The sequence below is a fragment of the Phalacrocorax carbo genome, chromosome 23, assembly GCF_963921805.1.
Source record: "Phalacrocorax carbo chromosome 23, bPhaCar2.1, whole genome shotgun sequence".
Classification (NCBI taxonomy): domain Eukaryota; kingdom Metazoa; phylum Chordata; class Aves; order Suliformes; family Phalacrocoracidae; genus Phalacrocorax; species Phalacrocorax carbo.
The window spans coordinates 7,331,338-7,353,184 of NC_087535.1; the positions used below are offsets into that span (position 1 = coordinate 7,331,338).

At 51.2% G+C, this 21,847-nt stretch overlaps 2 protein-coding genes and 1 long non-coding RNA gene across 5 annotated transcripts; 2 read left to right on the plus strand and 1 right to left on the minus strand.

Annotated features, from left to right (window-relative positions):
• Positions 1–27: 27 nt before the first annotated feature.
• Positions 28–12,146, plus strand: CAPZA1 (capping actin protein of muscle Z-line subunit alpha 1). Its single transcript, XM_064471933.1, has 10 exons — positions 28–155; positions 5,002–5,065; positions 5,327–5,378; positions 6,229–6,292; positions 7,524–7,730; positions 8,146–8,225; positions 8,701–8,779; positions 9,291–9,362; positions 9,973–10,035; positions 10,611–12,146. The coding sequence occupies exons 1-10, from the start codon at positions 117–119 to the stop codon at positions 10,749–10,751; spliced, it is 861 nt and encodes a 286-aa protein (XP_064328003.1). The 5' UTR covers positions 28–116; the 3' UTR covers positions 10,752–12,146.
• LOC135316881 (uncharacterized) lies at positions 659–14,258 on the minus strand. 2 transcript variants are annotated; one of them, XR_010376091.1, is made up of 4 exons: positions 13,561–14,258; positions 6,864–8,412; positions 5,307–5,385; positions 659–4,801 (listed from the first exon to the last, which is right to left on the minus strand). It is a non-coding gene; the product is annotated as an uncharacterized LOC135316881 (long non-coding RNA). The 2 variants fall into 2 exon arrangements; XR_010376090.1 differs by having other exon boundaries at positions 6,864–6,962; positions 13,561–14,248.
• On the plus strand, positions 14,251–21,591 carry MOV10 (Mov10 RNA helicase). Of its 2 annotated transcripts, none has more exons than XM_064471926.1 (22): positions 14,251–14,525; positions 15,620–15,716; positions 15,838–15,971; positions 16,064–16,302; positions 16,380–16,620; positions 16,862–16,984; positions 17,091–17,244; positions 17,324–17,478; positions 17,601–17,777; positions 17,859–18,006; positions 18,094–18,255; positions 18,350–18,453; positions 18,680–18,777; positions 18,869–18,988; positions 19,074–19,176; positions 19,402–19,531; positions 19,613–19,804; positions 19,939–20,013; positions 20,130–20,255; positions 20,446–20,534; positions 20,684–20,805; positions 21,033–21,591. In XM_064471926.1, the coding sequence occupies exons 1-21, from the start codon at positions 14,392–14,394 to the stop codon at positions 20,796–20,798; spliced, it is 2,916 nt and encodes a 971-aa protein (XP_064327996.1). In that variant the 5' UTR covers positions 14,251–14,391; the 3' UTR covers positions 20,799–20,805; positions 21,033–21,591. The 2 variants fall into 2 exon arrangements, with proteins under 2 accessions (XP_064327996.1, XP_064327995.1); XM_064471925.1 differs by having other exon boundaries at positions 14,252–14,525; positions 21,046–21,591.
• The last annotated feature ends 256 nt before the right edge of the window (positions 21,592–21,847 follow it).

Below are 21,847 nucleotides of genomic sequence, written 5' to 3' on the forward strand. Positions count from 1 at the left end.
TCTGCCCGCAGCCAACATGGCGCTGGCAGCGCTTCCGGCCCAGCCCACCGGCGGCGCCCGGCCCGCCGCTCCCGCCATGCCCTGCGCGGGGCCGGGCCGGGCCCAGAGTTGCCAAAATGGCCGACTTCGAGGAGCGGGTGTCGGATGAGGAGAAGGTAGGGAGGGGGTCGCTCCTCCGCGGCGGGCCGGCCCCGCAGGCGGGCAGCGGGCGGGGGGAGGTGGGGGGGCGGGGAGGCCGGGAGGCCCGCCTGGTGGCGGCGGGCTGGCCCCCAGCCCGACCTCCCGCTGCCTCGGCGCGGGCGGGCCCCCGAGAGCGGCCGGGCCGCCGCTGCCCGGGGAGAGGCCGGCCGCGGGTCAGCGGTCACGTACCGGTGCCACGCTTGGCCTTTCTATTTGCTTATCGCCCGGCTGATAAGGAAATCAGCGCGTCTCTGTGCGTGAACATGTATGTTCTGCTCCTCGGCTTGCCTTTCCGTGGTCAGCAAAGTGATGGGCGCCTCTGGAAGGTGCTGTGAAACCTGCTCGCTTCCAGAACACCTTCAGAGCCTGTTTTCACGCTTTCTGCTTGGCCCAGCTGCTGACAGGAACTTGGATGTATCTCCTACAAATTATACCGGGTTAGATGTAGATCCTCCAAATTATACTGGGTGGAAAGGACTAGGCGCAAATAGAGCAATATTTATTTAAGGAAATGGAGAAATGAACAGATTGTTCCTCTTGCATAGGAACACACAATACCGACAGTCTTACGGGCAGCGCTGAGTTTCATGTAACAACAAGTAGCCTTTTCTACACTATAGACACTAGTTACCTATAAATGGTACTTTAAAAATCCACGGCTACTCCCCCTACATCATGAAAATATTAGATGTAGCTTTTTGCTTTGTTCTTTAACGTTCTGAAGTGGGACATTAAGGCTATAGTCCTTCAAGGATCCTAGAGTTTGGAGCCTACTTTCATTTTTCCCTTAAACTGCCAATTTTAGGTTCATTACTGTGACATTCATTGTGAAACAAGCAGATGGAGCTTTAAAGGAGCAATTCATCCTTTAGTTAGTATTCTGGATCACATGGGCGTTGTTTGAAATAAGTATTTCAGAACAGAATTCTTATGGTCTTTAGCACAATACTGAAATCTATCCAATGCTATATAAAATATTTCACTCTGTCATTTGGCTGAATTTCAGTTGAACTCTTAAAATCAAAGGCATTGTTACATTCAATGTGAAAACTAACAAAAAAAAAGCTTACAAAGCTTTGTCATGTTGGGGGTTATGGAGGTACAGGTTTGAGAGGGAAGGAGGTGAAGTAAATTGCCCTTGGCAGCCCAGCAAGCCCTTAACAGAGCTGGAAGGAGAACTGGAGTCCCCATTGGTAGGCTACACCTAGGCGAGGTATTAGTCTGGGAATGAGAGTCAGTGTGGCAAGAACCTGGGGTCACTAGGTGGTTTTCTCCCCCTCCCACTACATGTACCTGAAGTATCCAGTTCTTTCAGAGCACTTGTGGGGAAGACTTGTCCTTAAGGAAGAAACCCTTCAGAACTATGTGTGTCCAAGTACTTTGGTGAAGTACATGGGATTTTGCTTGAAATTGGAGCCTACGTTCTACTTCATGTCCTGGCTTGGGCAAGTTTGATTCATTTTAAAGTAGCTCCATGCCTAGCACAGGTGGAAAAGGATAATCTTAAGCGAGGACCTAAAAAAGAAACATGCAGCAAAGATTTACTATGGTATCCATTTCGTAACCATTCAGATAGGTCTAGAACTTCTGTGTTTCCTTTTTTAAGTCTGAGTTTACCAGTGCTTTAAAATAAAGCAAAGAAACAAAATCAATTGAGCAACAAAATTAATTCATTCCACCCCAACACCACCCCCAAGCCTCACCTCTTTATTCTCTATAGGCATATTTTAGGTAAGCTAAGGGATTCATTTTAGTTTTGGGTCTACTGCAATGTACCTTATTGCCTACTTAAGTTAATTCTGCTGCCATTTTGCTAGCTTAAGCTAGTGGTTGAGCAGCTTCCCTCTCGCTTTCCCCATTTTAGAAACAGGAAGTTCATTTTGCTAGCGAGCTGCAAGCTACCTGAAGTGGCAACGATGGCCAGGAAGTAGGTCAGTTTGCAGAAAGTCTTATTTTCATGCTTCTGCAGATGAACATCCTGCCACTGTGGTGACACTGCTTCGAAACAAGTCAACTCTAAAAACAAACAGTGATTCAAATGCTTGACATTTAGAATTAACTACTCTGCAGTCTGTTTCCTGCACACCACTCCTGATTTCAATAGTTTGACTTAAATGCTTTGTATTTTATTGCTCCACAAGAGAGGCAGGGCTAGGGATATTTTGTAAAAGCGACCACTTCTCACTTGCAGTGTTTGCTTTGTTTTGCGGCTGGTTTGTGATAACATTTGGTTGAAATGGCGAGTCCTTCCTGTGTTGATTTAATTTTGTTCATCCTTCCAAGTGGAAGAATTTGTGGAAGACTAAAAATCTCTCCTGTAATATCTGGGGGTTTTTTTACAAAGATCTGTTTATGGGAACCCATTGATCTATAAGTCAACCTCTTAAAACAGTGGTGCGGTTTATGACCTTTCCCTGTACAGTACAGTTCTGCAGCCACAACATTGTTGCATAAATTTATAAGATACTCAATTTTATGGCTTTTTAGGGGCCTTATTTTTCCGTATGTTGAAGCACCTTATAAAAGGGAATCTGTTCATCTGGGGACTTAATTTGCAGGATGCATTCTAGTGCAATCCTCCCACTGAAAGGCATCGTGGCACGAAGTGGTATGTATTTGTAAGCGCTTTAGCACAGCCTGATATGCCTGCACTAGTGCTTACACTTGCGCTTTCTTAGAAAAGCACATGGTGTCATTTCAGAAGTCTTTCAGCCATTTAGGGCTGGCTCTCAGCAAAGTCCACAGAGGATATAAAGCAGCAGTGCCCCTCTTAATTACTGCTAGGTTATCTTCATCACAGTCCAAGTTTCTGATAGTGAAATCTGACAAGATTATGGCAGCAATGTGGCCTAATTACAGTTCTTTAGATAGTGAAAATTTTCAGACAGAGCTACATTTTAGGATTGCTGTACACTTACCAGCCTTATCTAAAAAGCAGAATGTTAGGAGAAAATGGTTTGACGGTCTGTATTGTATCAGTTACGCAAGTTACAGACTTTTTAGTTTTTCACTTATACTGCATAATTATTTAAGGCATAAAAATGTATGTGTGTATATATATTTAAATAGATGGTAATTTGGAAAATGATCAATTTTTGTCTGAAGCTCAATCCGGTTAAGGCAGAGTTGTTACTTGATACCGCTGGAATAAGGCAGTATACCCTTTGTTTGGAAAGGTGTTTATTTCCTTTCATGGGTTGCTTTAAATCATTATGTGACAAACAATACAAACAACAATTTCTATCTAAAATAAGGAAGACTATTGAGAGAAGCAAGTTATTTCCAGCTCTGGCAATAATTCAGCTGAAGCAGTTGGATATATACACACTCCTTTGTTTTACTGCCCAAAATGAAACGTAGAAAAAGTAAGCAGAGTCGTAATGAGGACTGTTCTGCAGTCATCTTCAATAAATGTCTGGTTGAGCAAGAAAGGCTTATTGCACAGCTTTGTTAGCTGTGCTTTGGAAAAAACATGACGTTTTTATTGTTCTAAGGGAGAGGTTTAATTTTGTGACATTTCCTGTTTAAGTCTTCCAAGATTATTCTATTCCCTTTGGTCCTGTAAAAACCATAAAAGATTTGATTATGAAAACCATAAACTCTTACTAATTTCAACAGAATCAATACCTAGACCACCTAAATTCTAGCAGTCCAAGACATCTATATTGGATTTCAGAACACAGTGCAGTTTTATTACTTTTTAGAAGAGAATGGGTTTTTCTTTTCCAGCTTCAAAGGTTGCAGACATGCTGGTATTTTCCTTACAGTTGGCCTTTTCTGTTATTTACTGTATCACTCACAGCTCCACATGCTTTAGTTCTTCTGCTACCATGACACTTGATGTCTGGACTACAGTACAGTTTCCAGTAAACCATTGCTTCAAGATAAGAGGAGTGATGTGGCACAGAATGGCACAGGTGGGGTGGCTGCTGCTCAGGGTTAGAAATGACCAGGGCAGCATTAGAGGGTCAAGAAAAAAAAATCTCACCTGCTGAAATTTGGATGGTTTCATTTGGAGGCAGTGCCTGGCTGCTGGGGTTCATTTTGGCACTTTCCATCACCTCCCCCATTTCTGTCAGTTCCCAGCTTTTTCCTTGTTATCTCCCTACCCCTTCTGCACTCTGGGCACATCAGTGGCTTTTCAAAGTCCAAGAGGCGTAATTAACTCTGGAAGCAGTCCCCTGGCAGTTGATGTAATTGATTTACTGCTCCATTTCTAGAGGGATCAGCCTCTTGCCTCCACATGCTGTTTGCTGTGAAGCTGTGGCACCTCCGTCAGCAGCAAACAAGTTGCGTCACATGGAATCACAGTGTCCTGCAATATCTGTCAGACACTCCTTAGCTCTGTGGTTGTGCTGTAGGTTACTCTCTAGTTACAGCGTCACTTTTACTGCAGTGGTTTCTTATTCTTTATATTCCTTGGCATTTAGGTTTCTGATGGCTAGCAAGGATCAGGAGAAAACATTGTTTAAGAATGTCACCAAGAAGAGTGGCTAGCCAGCATTTGTATTCTTTAAATACGTTAGTGCTCTGTAGGTGGAACAGTTCACATTTTGACAGGTGCCCACATGAAGTTTGCAGTTCTTCCTGAGTACATTTGGAATTCTTCTGCTGGGTTACACTGAAAAAAAAATCTGGTCTTACAAGACCGACTATTTCCATTTTGACAATGCATGCCTAGGTTTCTGCCTAAAGCTGGCACTTCCTATCACTGTCAGAGTTGGTTTTGTTGGTGAATTGCTTCACTGTATGTTGCAGTATGTATGAACTCAGTAAATTATCTGTTGTCTTTAGTTTAATTACTTTTCTGCTTCATTGTAGGTGCGTATAGCTGCAAAATTCATCACTCATGCACCCCCTGGAGAGTTCAATGAAGTATTCAATGGTGAGTACATAAGGAGAAATGATCAGTGGTGTTTTCTTCACATTTCATCTATTGTAAGAGTCTAAGGCTGCGTCACAATGTACTGCTTTTAAGGTTAAGAAATGGTGAGGGAAAAGCATGCTGTCATTCTGTGACTACGTATGCTTAATGAAATTATTTAATAATTTTAACATTTGCATTTGTACAGTTGAAATTGAAATGCATAAAGAGAAACATTTGATCAAAAAATCCAATAACCTACCTGAACCCTCTCCTCTCCAGATGTCCGGTTATTGCTTAACAATGACAATCTTCTCAGGGAAGGAGCAGCACAGTAAGTACTAATAATTCAAACACAAGTCAAATTACCATCAGAGATGCATAAGTTTTCTTACACCCATCATTCTGTGACAAAGCAAGCCATTTGCTATATTGACAGCAATCTGTAATTCCTTATCCCTGCAACAAAATGTGTAATGGAAGGCATGGATGATTCTTTTTAAAAGGCCTAAATTGGAATTTGTGCTGTAGAGGCTGTATGAAACTGACAGGAAGGCACTCTGCCAAAAAGTTTAACTCTGCAGCAGCAGCAGGAATGTCTGATCTTGTTGAAGCATGATTTGTAAAGCAAGTGAAGCTTGAAATACTCAGTAATCCTTAGCCAAAGCTTAGAAAAAGAACTGCCCTCAAAAAAAAAAAAGCTTTCAAAATATCTTGTTTACTTGCACAGTCTCATCAGAAGGTGCTTAAAGGTTATGCATACAAGCTTTTTGATGCTTAGACTTTACTTCAAGCTGGGGACGTGTCAGTAGTCAGCAGCTTGTTACGTAAGAAAATTGTTGTAAATATTAGCCTACCTGTTTGTTTATCTTGATGCTGTCTAAATTGTAGCTGGGGTGTTCCTGTTTTGCCTTGGCTTGCTCATATTGCCCCAGGCTGCCTGCTGTTCTACTTTTGAACTCTGTACTTTCCTGATCATCACTAAATAAACCTGGCTTTAGACTTGGATTTTTATAGCTATCGTCAATAAAAGGTATTGAAAAAGCCTTTAAGAGTGCTCATGTGCATTATTTGCCAAATTAAGCTGAAATTTTCTGTAACATGAATCACACTATGCACTTATGGTTGAGTCAAAATAAATGTGCACGTACAGCTAAAGTTCATGTTTTTTTAATTCTTAACAGTGCATTTGCACAGTATAACATGGATCAGTTCACTCCAGTGAAGATAGAAGGGTATGATGATCAGGTAAGGCAAAACTTGAGGTTTGTATTACTACACTGTGCGAAAACAATAAAAATGCTGTTGTTTCATCAAGATGTTGACTACTTTCATTCTGCTCACAAGTTATCTCCTCTCCTCCTTCCCCCCCACATCATTATATTACCAAACTTTTGGTCTTACAGAAGAAGCATAGGTGAAGTGTTCTCTTAAAGTATTGTCTGATACTACCTAGTAATTCATTGTTCCTTAAGTAGAGCTCCATGCTGAAGTCACTGGAATTCTACTTAGAGTATGAATGATTAAAGATTGCTGTTTATTTAAAGCTTGCTGACAGATTCTTATGTTGCTACCTGCTTACAGTTCCTACTGACAATCAGTAGTACATTCTTAATACTAGTTTTCTCATTTTCTGCATTTTTAATCCATTCCCAGCTACCCTAAAAAAAAATATTATATCCTTGATTATACCCATCTAATATTACCCAGTCTATGCCAGCAGAAGAATTTATTTTTCTTTTGAGAGCAAGCAGCAAGTCCTACAGAAGATAGAAAGCTGGCCTGACCATCTGTTGTATTCTGTGAGCCAAGTACTGACCTAGCTTTTTTGGTGTCCCAGATATGTTCACAGGAGACAGATATTTTTAAGAGGGCTGTCCATAGGAATAGCTTTGACAAGAGAAAGTTACAGTACAACCTGCAAAAACAAATTAAAGTCGGTGTTTGGTAAGCCAGAGAATTATGGTGAATAAGACAAGGGAGAGGGAAGGTACAGTGCTGCTTTGCTGCCTACTTTAGTTTGTGTATATTAGAAGTAGCCACATCTATATACCCTTCTTGACCAGAAGGAGAGCTATTGCAACATGGAACATGACAATAAATGGTAAATTCCAGAGTAAAATTCTTTTGTTTCCTTTAGAAATGGGGAAGAAAAACAGCAAAAATAACTTCAAAAGCAAACCCACCCATTTGTATCATAAGGATGCCCAACTTTAAGCTAAATATATGCATTATTATAATACAGCCACTTCTGGGACAGAAGACTAATTGCAGTATTATTGTGAAGAGCAGGGAGTTTACCTACAGCCTCACTACAACTACTCTTAGTTGAAATTATTACTGAAATTATTGGGTTATGTGATGTTATAGCTCAATGAAAGAGTCTACTGAAACACTGATATCTATACAAATAGGGAAAAAAGCAAAACAGCAGATTTATAGAAGCATGAGTGTATCTTAATTTCAACTTCTTTTACAGGTCTTAATCACAGAACATGGTGATCTCGGCAATGGCAGATTTTTAGACCCAAGAAACAAACTTTCTTTTAAGTTTGATCATTTAAGGAAAGAAGCAAGTGACCCCCAGCCTGAGGACACAGAATCAGCTTTAAAACAATGGAGAGATGCCTGTGACAGTGCATTGAGAGCTTATGTGAAAGATCATTACCCCAATGGCTTCTGTACCGTTGAGTATCCGTCTTGTTTCACTGAAAGTTTGTTGCTCCATGTCAGTCAGTGCCTTGAGTGGACTTTGTGCTGGGCAGTGCTGTTCGAATTTTCCATCCTCACTAGCGGTTTAGCTAATTTGGGAATAACAAGTTCCAAAGAGGGTGCAAATATCTTGGTATGCACACAGCGGTAAAGCTACATTGGCCTTACTTTTCATAGTCATGACTGCCAAGCACCTCAACACCTGCAGTTATTAAAAAGGAGGCATTATGTGCACATACGTGCAAATGGAGGTGTTGGACAATGTAATTAGTCGTACACGTCCCCAGCGAGATGCCGCAATAGCGAGCCTCCACAGTGCTGCCAAGAACAGAAATTAAGAATAGCTTTCCTCAGCTCTTGGGCCTCTTTAACTCTTTTTCTAAATACAGGTTTATGGTAAATCTATAGATGGGCAGCAGACAATTATTGCCTGTATTGAGAGCCACCAGTTCCAGCCCAAAAACTTCTGGTAAGATTATTTCAACATAGTGTATTTTCTTCCTTTACTAATCCTCAATCCCGTCCTCTGTGTCTTCTGATACAGTCTGAAGGGCAAGTAGTCTTGGGCTTCCCAAGAAGTTCTGCTTCTCATTCTGTAGTGGTTTCCTTGCAGCCCCCTTGGCACTTCCCTAAAGCCTTCAGTGTGGCTCAGTGACCTATCCAGAGAGAAGGGCATTAGGAGAGCTAGCTAGATACGCCCTTATGTATTGCAGAGCACCGGACACTGGAGCTAGTTAGTGCTGCTAGTCAGTACTAGTTCAGTGCTGCTAGTACTGAAGCTGCATCGTATTCAGCTGTGCTTCAGAAATTGAATTGGGTGCCACGTAAGGCCCTGCAACATGGGTCATAGGAGGACAGCAGAAACAACTTGCTTTTGTTAATTTGGTTCTTTTTGTTGTTAGACCTTTTTGGAAATACAGTTTTTATGCTTTGATTGTTTTTAGGAATGGTCGCTGGAGGTCAGAATGGAAGTTTACCATCACACCACCAACAGCTCAAGTGGCTGCAGTGCTCAAGATCCAGGTGAGTTACTTTTTCTGGCAATAACGGGAGAAGCTGCATTGTGCTTCTCCTACACTAATGCTTTTGACTCAGATTGAGATGCTGAAATACACCCAAGATGTCCTTCTCAAGCCAAGATGCTACTAAACTATGCAATTCAAAAAATCAATTCTTTAGTTTTAAGAATACTAGTTTTGTGTTTCGGACATCATCTACAATCTGGCCTGAGGTTTATTATACAGCATTACCCCATATAGCTCCAAGTCTGCTTCACTTTGTAGGGCTAAACCTATACCATGAATTCTTTTATAATTGCTCTTATTTCAACTCTAGGCGTTTACTGCATTAACATAATCTTGAACAGTCTTGACAAAGAATGAAACCTTTTAGAAAATCCACCCTGCTTTTAGTCTCCACGTAAGCAGAGAAGACTGGCACAACAATGCTGTTGTGCCATTTTGGTAGCATTTGGGGGCTCTAGGGATTATGAAATGAGTGTTAATGATAACCTGCATTTTGTCTCTTTGTTCAGGTTCATTATTATGAAGATGGCAATGTTCAACTGGTTAGTCATAAAGATATCCAGGATTCTGTACAGGTTTCAGTAAGTATGCTAAAATATTTTTTTTTTTATGATAAAGCAACTATTTTGTTTCTTAAACGTCTCATGAAGCATATGCTTTTATGACTACGTTCTCTTGACTTTAAAGTAATTTAATTTTAGGGTGACTAGTCAGAGTAGTTGTAGTGTTTAGAGTTACATGGGAAACCCAGATTCTCAACTGCTTAAAGCCAGACTGAATTAGAAAATACAGTCTCTATTGGAAAGCTTATGACTTCCAGCTGAACAGGGCAGAGTAAGCATTTCTCTCTATACACAAGGGAAACAAACAGTGAGGGCAGCGTACTAAGGGAAAATACGGAGTCCTGTAGTACAGCAGAGGGAGCAACAGCCACAAAATCTCTAGTCTATACCATGAAGTTCTACCTCCCTTTTGCTCACTAGGGTGCAGTCCCGTTTCAGTCTGGAGCGCAAGCTCTAGCCAGCGCATGCCTCTGTAGTGAATGGAAAGAACCCAGCTGCAAAGATAAGGCGGAAGCTGCTCACATTATCCACTTCATCTATTCTCAGCCTAGCATTTGAGGAGAAATCTAATGTGTAGCTTTTGTAAGTTGCTCTTAAACATCTAAAAATTTATTTTTCTCCTTTGTAGAGTGATGTCCAGACAGCTAAGGAATTTATTAAGATAATAGAAAATGCAGAAAATGAATACCAGGTAAGATCAGTGGTTGTTAAATAAAGATGATGGCATCATATCAGTCCCCATTTACAGTTAATGGAGACATGGAAGATTGATCTCTAATTCCATTTCTGGCTGAGTCTGGTATTGACTGTAACAATTACTTAGAACAGGGCAGTAGTATTTGTTTAAAGAACATGGTTGTAAAGCTATGTGTAATTAATAATCAAGTTTGCTGTATAGTTATTGTAAAGGGTTACAAAAGATGCCTGGAACCAGCATGGAAGGGGAGTGGGTAAGTCTAAATGTTTTGCTCTGTGACAGTTAAAATACTGAAGAGGAAATGCGTGTGACAGCTTTTTGCCTTGTCCCAGCCTGTGTGCAAGGAGACTCGACACAGATAGGTCAGAGAAGCACCCAAGGAGACACAGCTACATTCACAGGGGAGTTTAATAGAAAACCTTTTACTTGCACACACACTGGTGATGCACTGTTCATTTAGTTAATAGCATGCCTTCGCCTTGTAGAAGGGGTTTTGTGTCTTTAACACCAGGTCATAGTTTTTAAGAGTATCTTGTTACTGCCGTAACCGAATCTACTTGCCCTTGCAGACGGCGATCAGCGAAAACTACCAGACTATGTCAGACACCACTTTCAAAGCCTTACGCCGGCAGCTACCCGTCACCCGCACCAAGATCGACTGGAACAAAATCCTCAGCTACAAGATTGGCAAGGAAATGCAGAATGCTTAATGCGGAAATAAGGAGATTTATGAGATGTTTGTGTGCAAATGTGGTCCTATGCCAAGTAGGTGGTTTCTGAACCAGTGCAGCATTTTTCTAGGGCTTTCGGAGTTAACAGGTTTTCTAGCCTCAGAGAGAACTGTGGAACAAATAGCGTTGTCTGTGTTTTGTGTTTCCTGCCGCATAAACTTCCTGTTGTGACTGCATTTACTGATAGGCCATTTTAATTAAGCCACATTCATGGCTCGGAAGTATAGCTGTTTTCAATCACTGATTGTACTGGTTGGAAAACTTCCTAGCTGGAAAAGCCCTATTATAAATACAGCTGAGGGTGCAGAGCATTCCCTTCACCCGTGTACGGCACTCCAGGTACTCCAGTAGGTTTGTCAAATCTGCCAACTGCTCAAGGCGCTATGCTGCAAGATACAATAAATGCAAAAGACAGTAAGTCCTCACGTATCTCTGTTACTGACCTCCACAAAGCAAAAAGCCGGTAGGCTTAGATTTTACAATATGAAATGAGTTTACAAGATCCCTTACAGAAATCCCTAAGCAGACAGCTCTTCCAGGGACGTTATTTTTTTTAAATCTGAAGATTTGAGCCATGTTCACTAAAAGTGAACATTTCTGCTCTCCTCTTTCACGTACGTACGGTTATCGGACATCTGCATTTTTACAGAACAACGAGTTCCTGTGGAATCACTGCTGGTCCACATAGGCTGGATAGGGATTAAAAATGCAAATGTCTACAAAATAATAGGTATGTTGTGCTTTAATGCGTTGTGGCAGGTTCATAGAATTTGTATCACAGGTGTATGGATGGATAGCGTACAAAATAAATAAACTTGCACCAAAGTGAGAGAAAAAAACTTTTCCGTTTTGTCTCAGTTGTGGCCAGTTTCTTGTCCTACTTCAGGGGATTTTGGAATTCTCTTTGTTGCCCTCTAAGTGCTTGCTCCATGTTAATTTGTTTTTCTGTAAAATCAGAAGTAGCAGTCCTGCAGGTCTCTCTTAAGGGGAGGTTGAAGGGCACACGGATGCCTTTCTCAGAACTTGGAACATGGATTCACTGCAAAACGAAACACTTCTGGTGAACTCACTGTGCTCTGTTTGCACTTGGTTATCACTGGGCCTTCGTGTGGGTTCTGGTTTTTAAACTGGTTAGTGTCTTCCTGTTTTTACATACACAAAGAAAGGGGTTGGGAAGATAGGGATGGAACTGCCCATGCGTTACACTCCAGGTTTACACAGTCATACCACAAAATCAGTGTGTCTATCCTTTGTGAAAAGTTTTGTCTAAATAAAATATATTTGTATTTGCTGTTGAGACTGACCATTCATCCTACAGGCATCCTCTGTATCAAATAGTCTAGTAGAAATACACCGGTCTCTGTTTTAAAGCCATTTGTGTCTGTTCTTTCCTGGTCTTGCTTCTGTTAGCTCCTGGTGAAGGCAGGTCCTACAGGTAACAGCCCGAAAGGGGGGGGGGGGGTGCTCGCAAACCCACAGGTGATGCTCCCATCCCGGTACGCACCCCGGGGAACTGGAGGTCTAGGAACTTCCACATCAAAAGACAAATGGTCACACAGCTCTAATGGAGCACCACCCGAGGGAAACAGCAGGCAGGGTTATTTCTCGTTGTCTATGACTTACTGTAACACCTCCCTCACCTCTTCTGCTCGGCTTGCGAAGCACTGACTGCGTCCTGCGCCAGGCGCACTGGACAGGGCAGGAACCGCCTTCTGGGGGATTTGCAGCCGCTGCGCAAAGAGCTACTCAAGGACAGTGCTTCTGCCAGCGGGTGTTTGTAGAAAGGGTTCCCTCCCTGCCTGCAGCGCTAGGGGAGAGGAAAGGTTATGTGGACGAGCACCTAAGGTGCTGTGGTCTGTGGCCATGGTCCCATCCAGACAAGCACTGCAGCAATTCCAAGAATGTGAAGCCAAAGCCAGGCCCAAGATAAGGCTGTGCACACAACAGAGCTTTTATCTGCCTCAAGGCTAGTCTTTTCCCCCCGCTTAGCTTTTCCCCGAGTTAGTTACAGTGCAAGCAGTTCACTGCCACTTGTTCCAGCCTTAAGACAGTTTCTATCTTTGTCCTCCAAATCTTTAGCTAATCATCCTTTAGGCAGACTCACGCCCTGCCTGCCTCCTGGCCCTCCTCCACAGCAGGCTGCACTGCCCCAGCCCTAGCCCCTTCCCAGCTCCCATTTCTTCCTTGGAAAAGCAGTACTTGGCGTGACTCTGCCTCTGGGGCACTAAGCAAGTGCCAGCACAGCAGTGACACATGCCCAGAGGCATTCTGATCCTTAAAGCCATCGGCTATTGTCTGCTGGAGACCAGAGGCTTCAGTGAGACTGAGGCCAGCTCCAGGGCAATGTATATCCCGGGCTGGCCCTGCTGAAGTGTATGAAAGTCAAAGTCTGACCCCAGATGAATCACAGTGAGCCAGCACTGCAGCTTGACTGAGCCAGGGAAGGCAAAGCCCCCCAGCCCAGCTCTGCAGGATGGGTCCTGCCAGCCCAGACAGAAGCTAGGCTACCCAGCTGCCCCCTGGGGAAAGAGCTTTCCTATCTGTTTGCAAGACCAAAGCTTAAAGCTCCAGGTTTCTGCCTGCAATACCTGACAGAAAGACTTACAAACACCTTCTCCAAAGGCAACACCCCCATTTTTCCAAGCCTCGGAGCCCTCCTGCAGCCCACAAGGGGCCCTTGGCCACCACAGTCTATCAACCACCTCCAGCAGCAGCAGGTCATTAGTAAAGCTTGGGTCAGAGGAAAAGCTGCCTGATCTAAGGTGGGGAAAACAGCAGACTTACTTACCCCAGCATCCTTGGGCCACAGGCAAGGCAAAAGCAGCACCATAAGCAGTCCCAGGGTCTTGAGCCATCTTAGAGCAGCAGGTCAGGGATCACTGTCTGCGGTAGGCAGGCTGGAGGGTGAATGAGCAGGAAACTAAAGGCAGAGACATAGAAACCAGCTCTTGCTAGTGCTGCTGCTGCCCTACTTATAGAGCAGCCGCGTGAGCCCTGGGAGCTCTTGCCCCTCATCATGGGACGCAGTGATGAGACACAGCTGGGCACCTCTCCTGCCCCGGCAGCAGCACGGGCGTGGGCTGGCAGCGGCTGCTCTCCCTCCCTGCGGGCACCCGGGGCTGCAGGCCGGGGGCTGGCGAAGCTCAGCCCTGACGCTCGGCAGCTCGGCTCCCCCCGGCCCTGCCACCGCAGCCTGGCTCGGGCACGCGCCTGTCACTTCTGGGGCAGCCCTGCGAGGGGGTGCGCACCCCCCGGGCTGCGGGTCCCGGCCTGGGCCAGCCCCCCCACCTCCGCAGGCAGCCAGGGCAATTCCCGCGCCCGGGTGGACCCCGCAGCCGGGCCCCTCTGCGGGGTGCGGGACCGCGGGCGCGGCTCTCCCGTGGGCGGGCACGGGGCGATGCTGCGGGTCAGAGGCGCGGGCAGGAGCCGCCCGCCGGCGCCCCCCCCCCCCCCCCCGACCCGTCGGGCGGGCCCGCAGAGCGCACGGCCCCTTTCGCTTTCGTTTCTCCTTGCGGGGCCAGCCCCGGCTCAGCCCCCGCTTAGCCCAGCCCAGCCCAGCCCAGCCCGCACGACGCGGCACACCTCAGCTCACCTCGGCTCGGCTCGGCTCGGCTCAGCCATGCCGCGGTTCAGCGTGGCGGAGGCCAGGCGGTGGGGGGATCAGTTCGTGCAGTTCCTGCGGGACACGGGCCGGGAGCAGGAGAGCCGGCGGGACACGCTGCGGAGCATCTACAACCAGGAGTTTCGGGGCAGGTGAGAGCCCTCGGCCAGAGGCAGGCAGCATCGCCTGGGACAGTCCCTCCGGCCAGCATCACCCGGTCCCCGGGCCAGCATCACCCGGTCCCCGGGCCAGCATCACCGGTCGTGGTCAGCACCACGGGTCCTCGGCCAACATTGCTGGGGCTTCACATGGGGTGTCAAGCCAACTCTGGCCGGGAACTGGGTTTGAGGGTAGCACTGGGGAGCAGCTGGGGGCTTCAGGGGCTCTGCTTCACGGTGGGATGAAGGAGCATATACTTTCTGAGCAGTGAGGACCGCCTGGGCCAGTTAAACTCAAACGCAGGGGCTCTGCTCTCTCCAGGCACGAACAAAACAGAGCAGCATTGCTGGGGCAGCCCGTGTTCCGCTGGGCTGTGGGTGCAGTGAGAGGCAGAGCTGCCTCTCTGGACACCAGCCCTGCATGCCCCCAAGCCCCTCCATCTCGCCATGGCCCTGCTGGGATGTTCCCCTGCTGCAGGAACCCCCCGGCAGCCACCTGGGCACAGCCTCAGACACCCGCTGTCCACCATTCTCCCCACCTCACCCCAGTGACACCAGTCACGCTGGCCCCTGTATAATGTCACTGCTATTAATCATTGGCAAAGCCGAGGTTCAGCCTATTGCAGGCTGCGGGACATGGCCCTGGGGTGCGGGAGGAGGTGCCCAGGGAGTCATCACTGCCGGGAACCTTGGAGGAGCCCTCATCTGCGCCAGCTCCACCCCAAATTGTGTGGGACAGAGACATGTCCCTGCCCTGCTGCCACCTGCCTGCTGGCAGGGGCAGGGACTGCATGGCCAGACAGCTATGTCGTGGCACAGCTGGAATGGCCATGCCACAGCTGTAACAGCCATGCCACAACATGGAGTTGCTGGAACATCCTGCAGGTATATAAGATGGGCATGGGCCAGTGAAAAGCCCCAGTCCTTCTCCTTCTGGTGCAGAGGGGAGTCACCAGAGTGCCCCTCACTGCAGCCTCAGTGCCCTGCTTCACCCTCCCCTCCCGCTCACCTCCTCTCAGCTGCCTGTGCTCCTGGACGCCCAGCCGTGCTCTATTCCATGCAGAAACCTCTCTCCCTTATCTGTGCAGGACTGATATAAAAACACCCAACTTCTCCTGCATCTTGTACGCGCTGAGGGTGACCCACCGGGCGCAGGTGCACGGACAGTCGGTGCACTTCAAGAAGGTGAGGGAAGCCCTGGGCTGGGGCAGTGCAGCTGCTCCTGTGCCCACCAGGACTGGCTCCGTGGGAGCCCCCAGCTGCAGCAGGACCCCAGGGCCATGCTGATGCTGGCTGGTCCTTACAGGAGAAGAAGCGCGTGGTGGTGGCAGACCAGTACCGGAGACCCAGAACGAATGCAGAGACGTTGGTGTCTACATCTGCCTCAGGGCAGCAGCCCAGCTCTGGTCCGCAAGTGCCCCAGAGCCGTGCCAAGCAGTGGTATGACCGGCAGCGCCCTGCCCATGCCTGCCCTAGCACAGCCCTGGGGGCCCCGGCCATGGCTGGGAAAGCCTGACCCTCCCTTTCCACAGGGCTGAGCTCGCCCACGGGAAGCACGGGGTGGAGATCGTCTCGGAGCACGACCAGGGCAACGGGCACATCCGCTTCCCGGTGGTGCCCGGCGAGCCCCAGACAGTCACCATCCTGGTCCAGAATCGTGGGGCAGAGGCCGTGACACTGCGGCGGTGCCAGCCGCGCCAGCAGTCGCGGGAGCTCTCCTTTGCGGATGAGCAAGGGGCGACGCAGGGCCAGTCCCTGCTGCTGCACCCAGGTAGGACCTCATCACCCACCCCGCACCCTGCTCCACCAGAGATGATGCAGGACCCAGCTCTCGCCTCTGCCTCGCAGGCGGCACATACCCCATCCAGGTGCGGTGCCTGGCCACATGCAATGGGTTCTTCTATGCCGTGCTGGTCTTTGAGTTCACCAAGGAGCCAGATGAGTCCTTCAGCATTGGGTGCTCCATTGCTGCTGTTGCTGAGAGCCAGCTGGCCAAGGACCTGGGGCCCTCAGCGCCTTTCCAGCCTTACCAGGCCAGCCTCCAGCGCCCTGTCACCGTCATCACTGAGGATGGCATCCCCCCCAACAGGTATGTGGTGGGGTCACCAGCTGCCATCCTGCATGGAGGGACCTGGCCTGTTCTTTGGCTGGGACAAGGCTCAGCTCCTTGGGATCTGTCTGTCTGACACCTCAGGACAGTGCTTCATCCCTGTGCGCTGGCTGGTGACAGTGGGGTTGGGGACACCCTGCTTGCCAGGGCTGTGGGTGGTTGCAGCCCTGGGGGAGCCCAGCCCTGCGGTCCCCATGGCACCGCTGTCCCCTCTGCCCAGCTCCATGAAAAATGAACTGGAGAGGGAAATCGCTCTGGGCACCTACCAGTACCCGAAGAACCTCAAGGACACGATCCTGCTTGGACCCAATGCCAGTGCCAGCTCCAGCTGGGCTGCCATGCGGTGAGTGCCGAGGGGTGGGGGCAACACCACCCATCCCTGTGCCTCCCACCTGCTGCCCCTTGGCCAAGGTGTCCCTGGGGCACGGTGACAACCCTGCTGCCCGCAGGTCGTTGCTGGAGGCCCCGCTGCAGCCTGGGAACTACCAGCAGAAGTTCCAGCTGCTGCTGCACCTGGAGGAGATCCAGATGGAGGTGGACATCCGGCGCTATGACATGCAGGACGTGCCCATGGTGCAGGACAGGGGGCTGCTGGTCCTCGACGTGCGTAGGGGGAGCCGGGGGGACGGGAGGGGTGCTGGGCCTGCCAGGGTGCCTGGCGTCACGCCGGCGTTCGGCACAGGTGCCCGGCGTGGCTGAGAACCGCCCGTCCGTGCTGAAAGGGGACCACCTCTTTGCCCACCTGAGCAGTGAGCGGGACCATTCCCCGCTCGTCCAGTACAAGGGCTACGTGCACAGCGTGGAGCTGGAGAAGGTCAGGCTGGGCTTCTCCTCCAAGTGAGTGGTGTCCAGCCCCGGCAGCCCTGCTCGGACACACCAAAGGCCGGGTGCGGGCTGGGAAGGGCTGGGGAGGGCACGGGGGAGTGTCCTCGTGCCCTGCTCACACTGTTCTTTCCCAGACTGCAGAAGAAATTTGTGAACAACCTGAGGTTTGATGTGACCTTCACCTTCAGCCGGCTGCCGCTGCAGGTCCAGCACCGGGCTGCAACCCTGGCCATGCAGCGTGGCTTGTCCAGCCTCCTCTTCCCCTCTGCCTCCTGCCACAAGTCCCTCTTCGCAGGCACCTTCCAGCCCCGGTGAGTCCCCGTGCCTGCAGGGCAGGATGGGGGAGACAGGCGAGGACGGGCACCTGGCACGCTCAGCCTCTGCTCCCACAGGTGGTTCGACCGCAAGCTGCAGGCGAACGAGGAGCAGTGCAGAGCTGTGACTCACATCGTGATGGGGATGTCCAGGCCAGCCCCATACCTCATCTTTGGCCCTCCTGGGACTGGCAAGACAGTCACCGTGGTGGAGGCCATCAAGCAGGTGAAGGGCTGATGCTCAGGACCAGCCCCGGGCATTGCTGCACACCCCAGCCTGTGGACCTGAGTGCCACCCCCCCCCCCCACCTAGGTATGGACGTGCTTCAAGGACGCCCGGATCTTGGCCTGCGCCCCTTCCAACAGTGCTGCAGACCTGTTGTGCCAGCGCCTCATCAAGGACGTGGCCCCCCGCTACGTCTACAGGCTCATCGCCAGCTCCAGGAACTATCAGGAGGTGCCTCCAGATATCAGGGTATGTCCCTGCCCCTCTGTCCCAGCACCCTGCAGCACGTCTGGGCTGGCGGCCCCCAGGGAGAGCAGGATCCCACCCTATGCTTGTGTTTCAGCCCTGCTGCAACTGGGACAATGAGCAGAGCTGCTACGTGTACCCGAGCAAGGAGCACCTGAGGGGCTACCGGATCCTCATCACCACGCTGGTGACAGCGGGAAGGTCAGAGGACCTGAGATTGTCCCAACCACCCACGCTGGGCGGACCCAGGGGCTGCCTTGCAACCAGACTGTGAGGGCAGCCCCGCTGGGGTGCAGTGGGGATGGGGTGTGGAGGAGAGCAGGCAGCAGGGGGGACCCCTCCTCTTCAGGAGGATGAGGGCAAGGGGAGGAAGGATGACCAGCCACAGCAGGGATGCTGAGGCAGCCTCACTCCACCTCTCCCCCAGGCTAGTGTCAGCCAACTTCCCCCCAGGGTTTTTCTCCCACGTCTTCATCGATGAGTGCGGCCAGGCGGTAGAGCCGGAGAGTGTGGTTGCCATCGCGGGTGAGTGGTGCCTGGCTGCCATCTCGGGGACCAGCATCTCTGCGTGGCCTGGGGACCCCCCCATTCCCTGCTGAGCTCTCCCTCTGCCCAGGGCTCCTGACTGCCATGGACGAGAACACCAACCCCGACGGGGGGCAGCTAGTGCTGGCAGGAGACCCCCAGCAGCTGGGCCCTGTCCTGAGGTCGCCGCTGGCCATCGAGCATGGCTTGGGTGAGCGGGGAGAGGGGTGGGAGCGCTGCTGGTGCCCAGGGACCGAGTGGCCTTGCAGGGAGCCACACGGTCTCTCTGGGCGCAGGCACCTCGCTGCTGGAGAGGCTGATGCTGCACAACCCCCTGTACAAGAAGTCAAGTGGAGGATACGACCCACAATTTGTCACCAAACTGCTCTGGAACTACAGGTGGGGATGGGGCCAGCATGGGGACAAGCGCAGGCACAGATGGGGGTGCGTGCACTGGCTTGGTGCAGGATCTGTGCGTGCACCCCGGGCTTCAGCTCCTCAGAGCCACGTAGTGCCCGGCTGGTGCAGGAGATGGGAGCGCACCCGCTGTCCTGGATGCACGGTGCCTGGGAGGGTGCTGGGGCCGTGTGGCATCTGCTCTAGGCACTGTCCTGCCTCTGCCAGGTCCCACGAGGCCATCCTCAGGATCCCCAACGAGCTCTTCTATGACAGCGAGCTGAAGGCCTGCAAGAGCGACGAGCTGGATCTCGACATCCGGAGTCTGTACTGCGCCTGGGAGGAGCTTCCCAAAAAAGTGAGGGGGGCAGGAGAGAGGGGGCCCAGGGGGGACCCCTGAGCCACAGGCAGAGCAGAACCCAAAACTCTCCACCGCCAGGGCTTCCCCATCATCTTCCACGGGGTTTGCGGGGAAGACCGGAGAGAGGCCAAGAGCCCCTCATTCTTCAACACGGCTGAGATTGAGGTGCTGGTCTACTACCTCAAGAAGCTGCTGCAGAGTCAGGGCAAGAGGGGCTGCCCCACCGTCTCGCCCAAGGAGGTCGGCATCATCTCTCCCTACAGAAAGCAGGTGAGTGGCATGGCTCTGCAGGCAGGGGATGGGCAGAGACCCCCCCCCCAGGGGACAGGGGCCACTGGGTGGATGGAGAGCCCCGGGCCTGGCAGCTCTGTGGTGGCTGGACTGTGCTGCGTGCCTCCCCCCAGGTGGAGAAGATCCGGAAAGCCATCACCTCCCTCGATCCCATCCTGCGGAAGCTGCCAGACATCAGCCTGCTGAAGGTACAGTCCTGGGTGCCAGGTGCCGAGAGGAGCCCTCCCCACTGCAGGCAGAGGGAGCCCCACCAGCCCCAGCCCATGGGTGCTCCCCAGCCCCTCACCTGCTGTCCCTGCCCCAGGTGGGCTCTGTGGAGGAATTCCAGGGCCAAGAGCGGCGCGTCATCCTCATCTCCACTGTGCGCAGCTGCAGTGAGTACCTCCAGCTTGACCAGACCTTCAAGCTGGGCTTCCTCAAGAACCCCAAGGTACCGTGCTGCCCCAAGCAGGCCCCTCTCCCGCGGCACCCCCGGCTCCCCTCCAGTGCCCTGCAGGCAGGCAGAGCTGCTCCAGGTGCTTGGCACTGCACCAGAGCTGCCTGCACGCAGGTGGGGCTGGGGGGAGGGGGCCAAGAGGTGTTGCTGCAGGGTAAAGCCTTCATTCTTGCTCACTTTTCAGAGGTTCAACGTGGCCATCACCAGGGCCAAGGCTCTGCTGATCGTGGTGGGTAACCCAGCAGTGCTCAGCAAGGACCATCACTGGCAGAGGTGAGCCTGGCCCCCCGCAGACGATGCTCACGAGTACCTCCCTGCCCTTCCCTGCCACCCGCGGACGGCGCCTGGCCATGCCCAGTGCTACGGAGGCAGCGAGGCCAGTGCCACCTCCTGCCAACGCTGCCCTCGCTCTGCGCCCGCAGGTTCCTCAGGTACTGCAGGGAGGAGGGTGGCTACACTGGCTACCCTTACGAGGACGAGAGCCCGGCAGAGGACGGCCTCGCCGCCGACCTCCACGCGCTGCACCTCAGCAATTAGCAACCAGGTGAGCAGGGCTGGGAGCTGTAGGCAGAGCCCCAGCAGGAGCGGCACAGCCAGCTGTGCTGCATCGGTGCCCTGGGGCAGCAGCGTGGCCAGGGCCAAGCCAGGGTGCAAGTTCATGTGCGCAAGGGGCACTGGGAGACTTCTGCAGCATGTGTGACGGGGCTCAGGCTGGGGTCTTGCTTAGGGGCATCCTGTCCCTTCGCAAGTCAGGGGCCTGCTCTGCCACAGGGTTTCTCTTCAGGAAACCCACCTGGAAAAGGAGGTGAAGCCCCATGGTGCTCCAGCAACCCTCAGCCTGCCCCTGGCCCACAGCAGCCGCCTGCCCCCCCCGCCTCGGCCCTGGGGTGCTCAGCGCACCACGCACCCCTGCGGAGACAGGGCTGAGCCCACCAGGCAGTGGGGTCCTGCCAGCCTTCGCTACCAGCCAAGAGCCCCAGCACGGCCCACAGGGCAGCCTGGGGCAGACACCTCCCCTCGCAGAGCCAGGCTGTGCTCTCCTGGGACCGCTCTCCATTTTAAACACCTTTTGACACAGCTATGGAAATCCTGTTCTCTGCTACTGGTCTCACCATTCAATGAATGCCTTAAACAACAGTCCGGCCCCCAAAGAGCACCACTGCATGCACAGGGGAGCTCAGTGCTGCTGCAGCGGGTGATGGGGTGCAGGCACGGTCCCACCCAGGCGCAGGGTGGCTGGGGTCCCCCACCAGGCAGCTGCCTCGCCTGAGAGCCAGCTACAGCCACACAGGCACACTTCACTTCCTTCTTCTGGAATAAATGTTTAGAGAAAAACTGTGTATTGATGTTGAGTCCTGGGCCCTGCCACCACAGATGGGCTGCTGGAGCAGTGACAGGCTTGCTGCAGCCCTGCCCCGACTTGCTCAGGACGGTGACAGAGGAGGGGTGGCTCCAGCGGTGACCCCAGTGCCCGTTGCACCAGGGACTGGGTATAGCTGGGGAGCTCCTGCCAGCCCTTCCCATGTAAGCTGCTCCCAGGGTCTTACCCAAGCACGTGGTGACGAGCCCTGATCCTGCACCAGCGG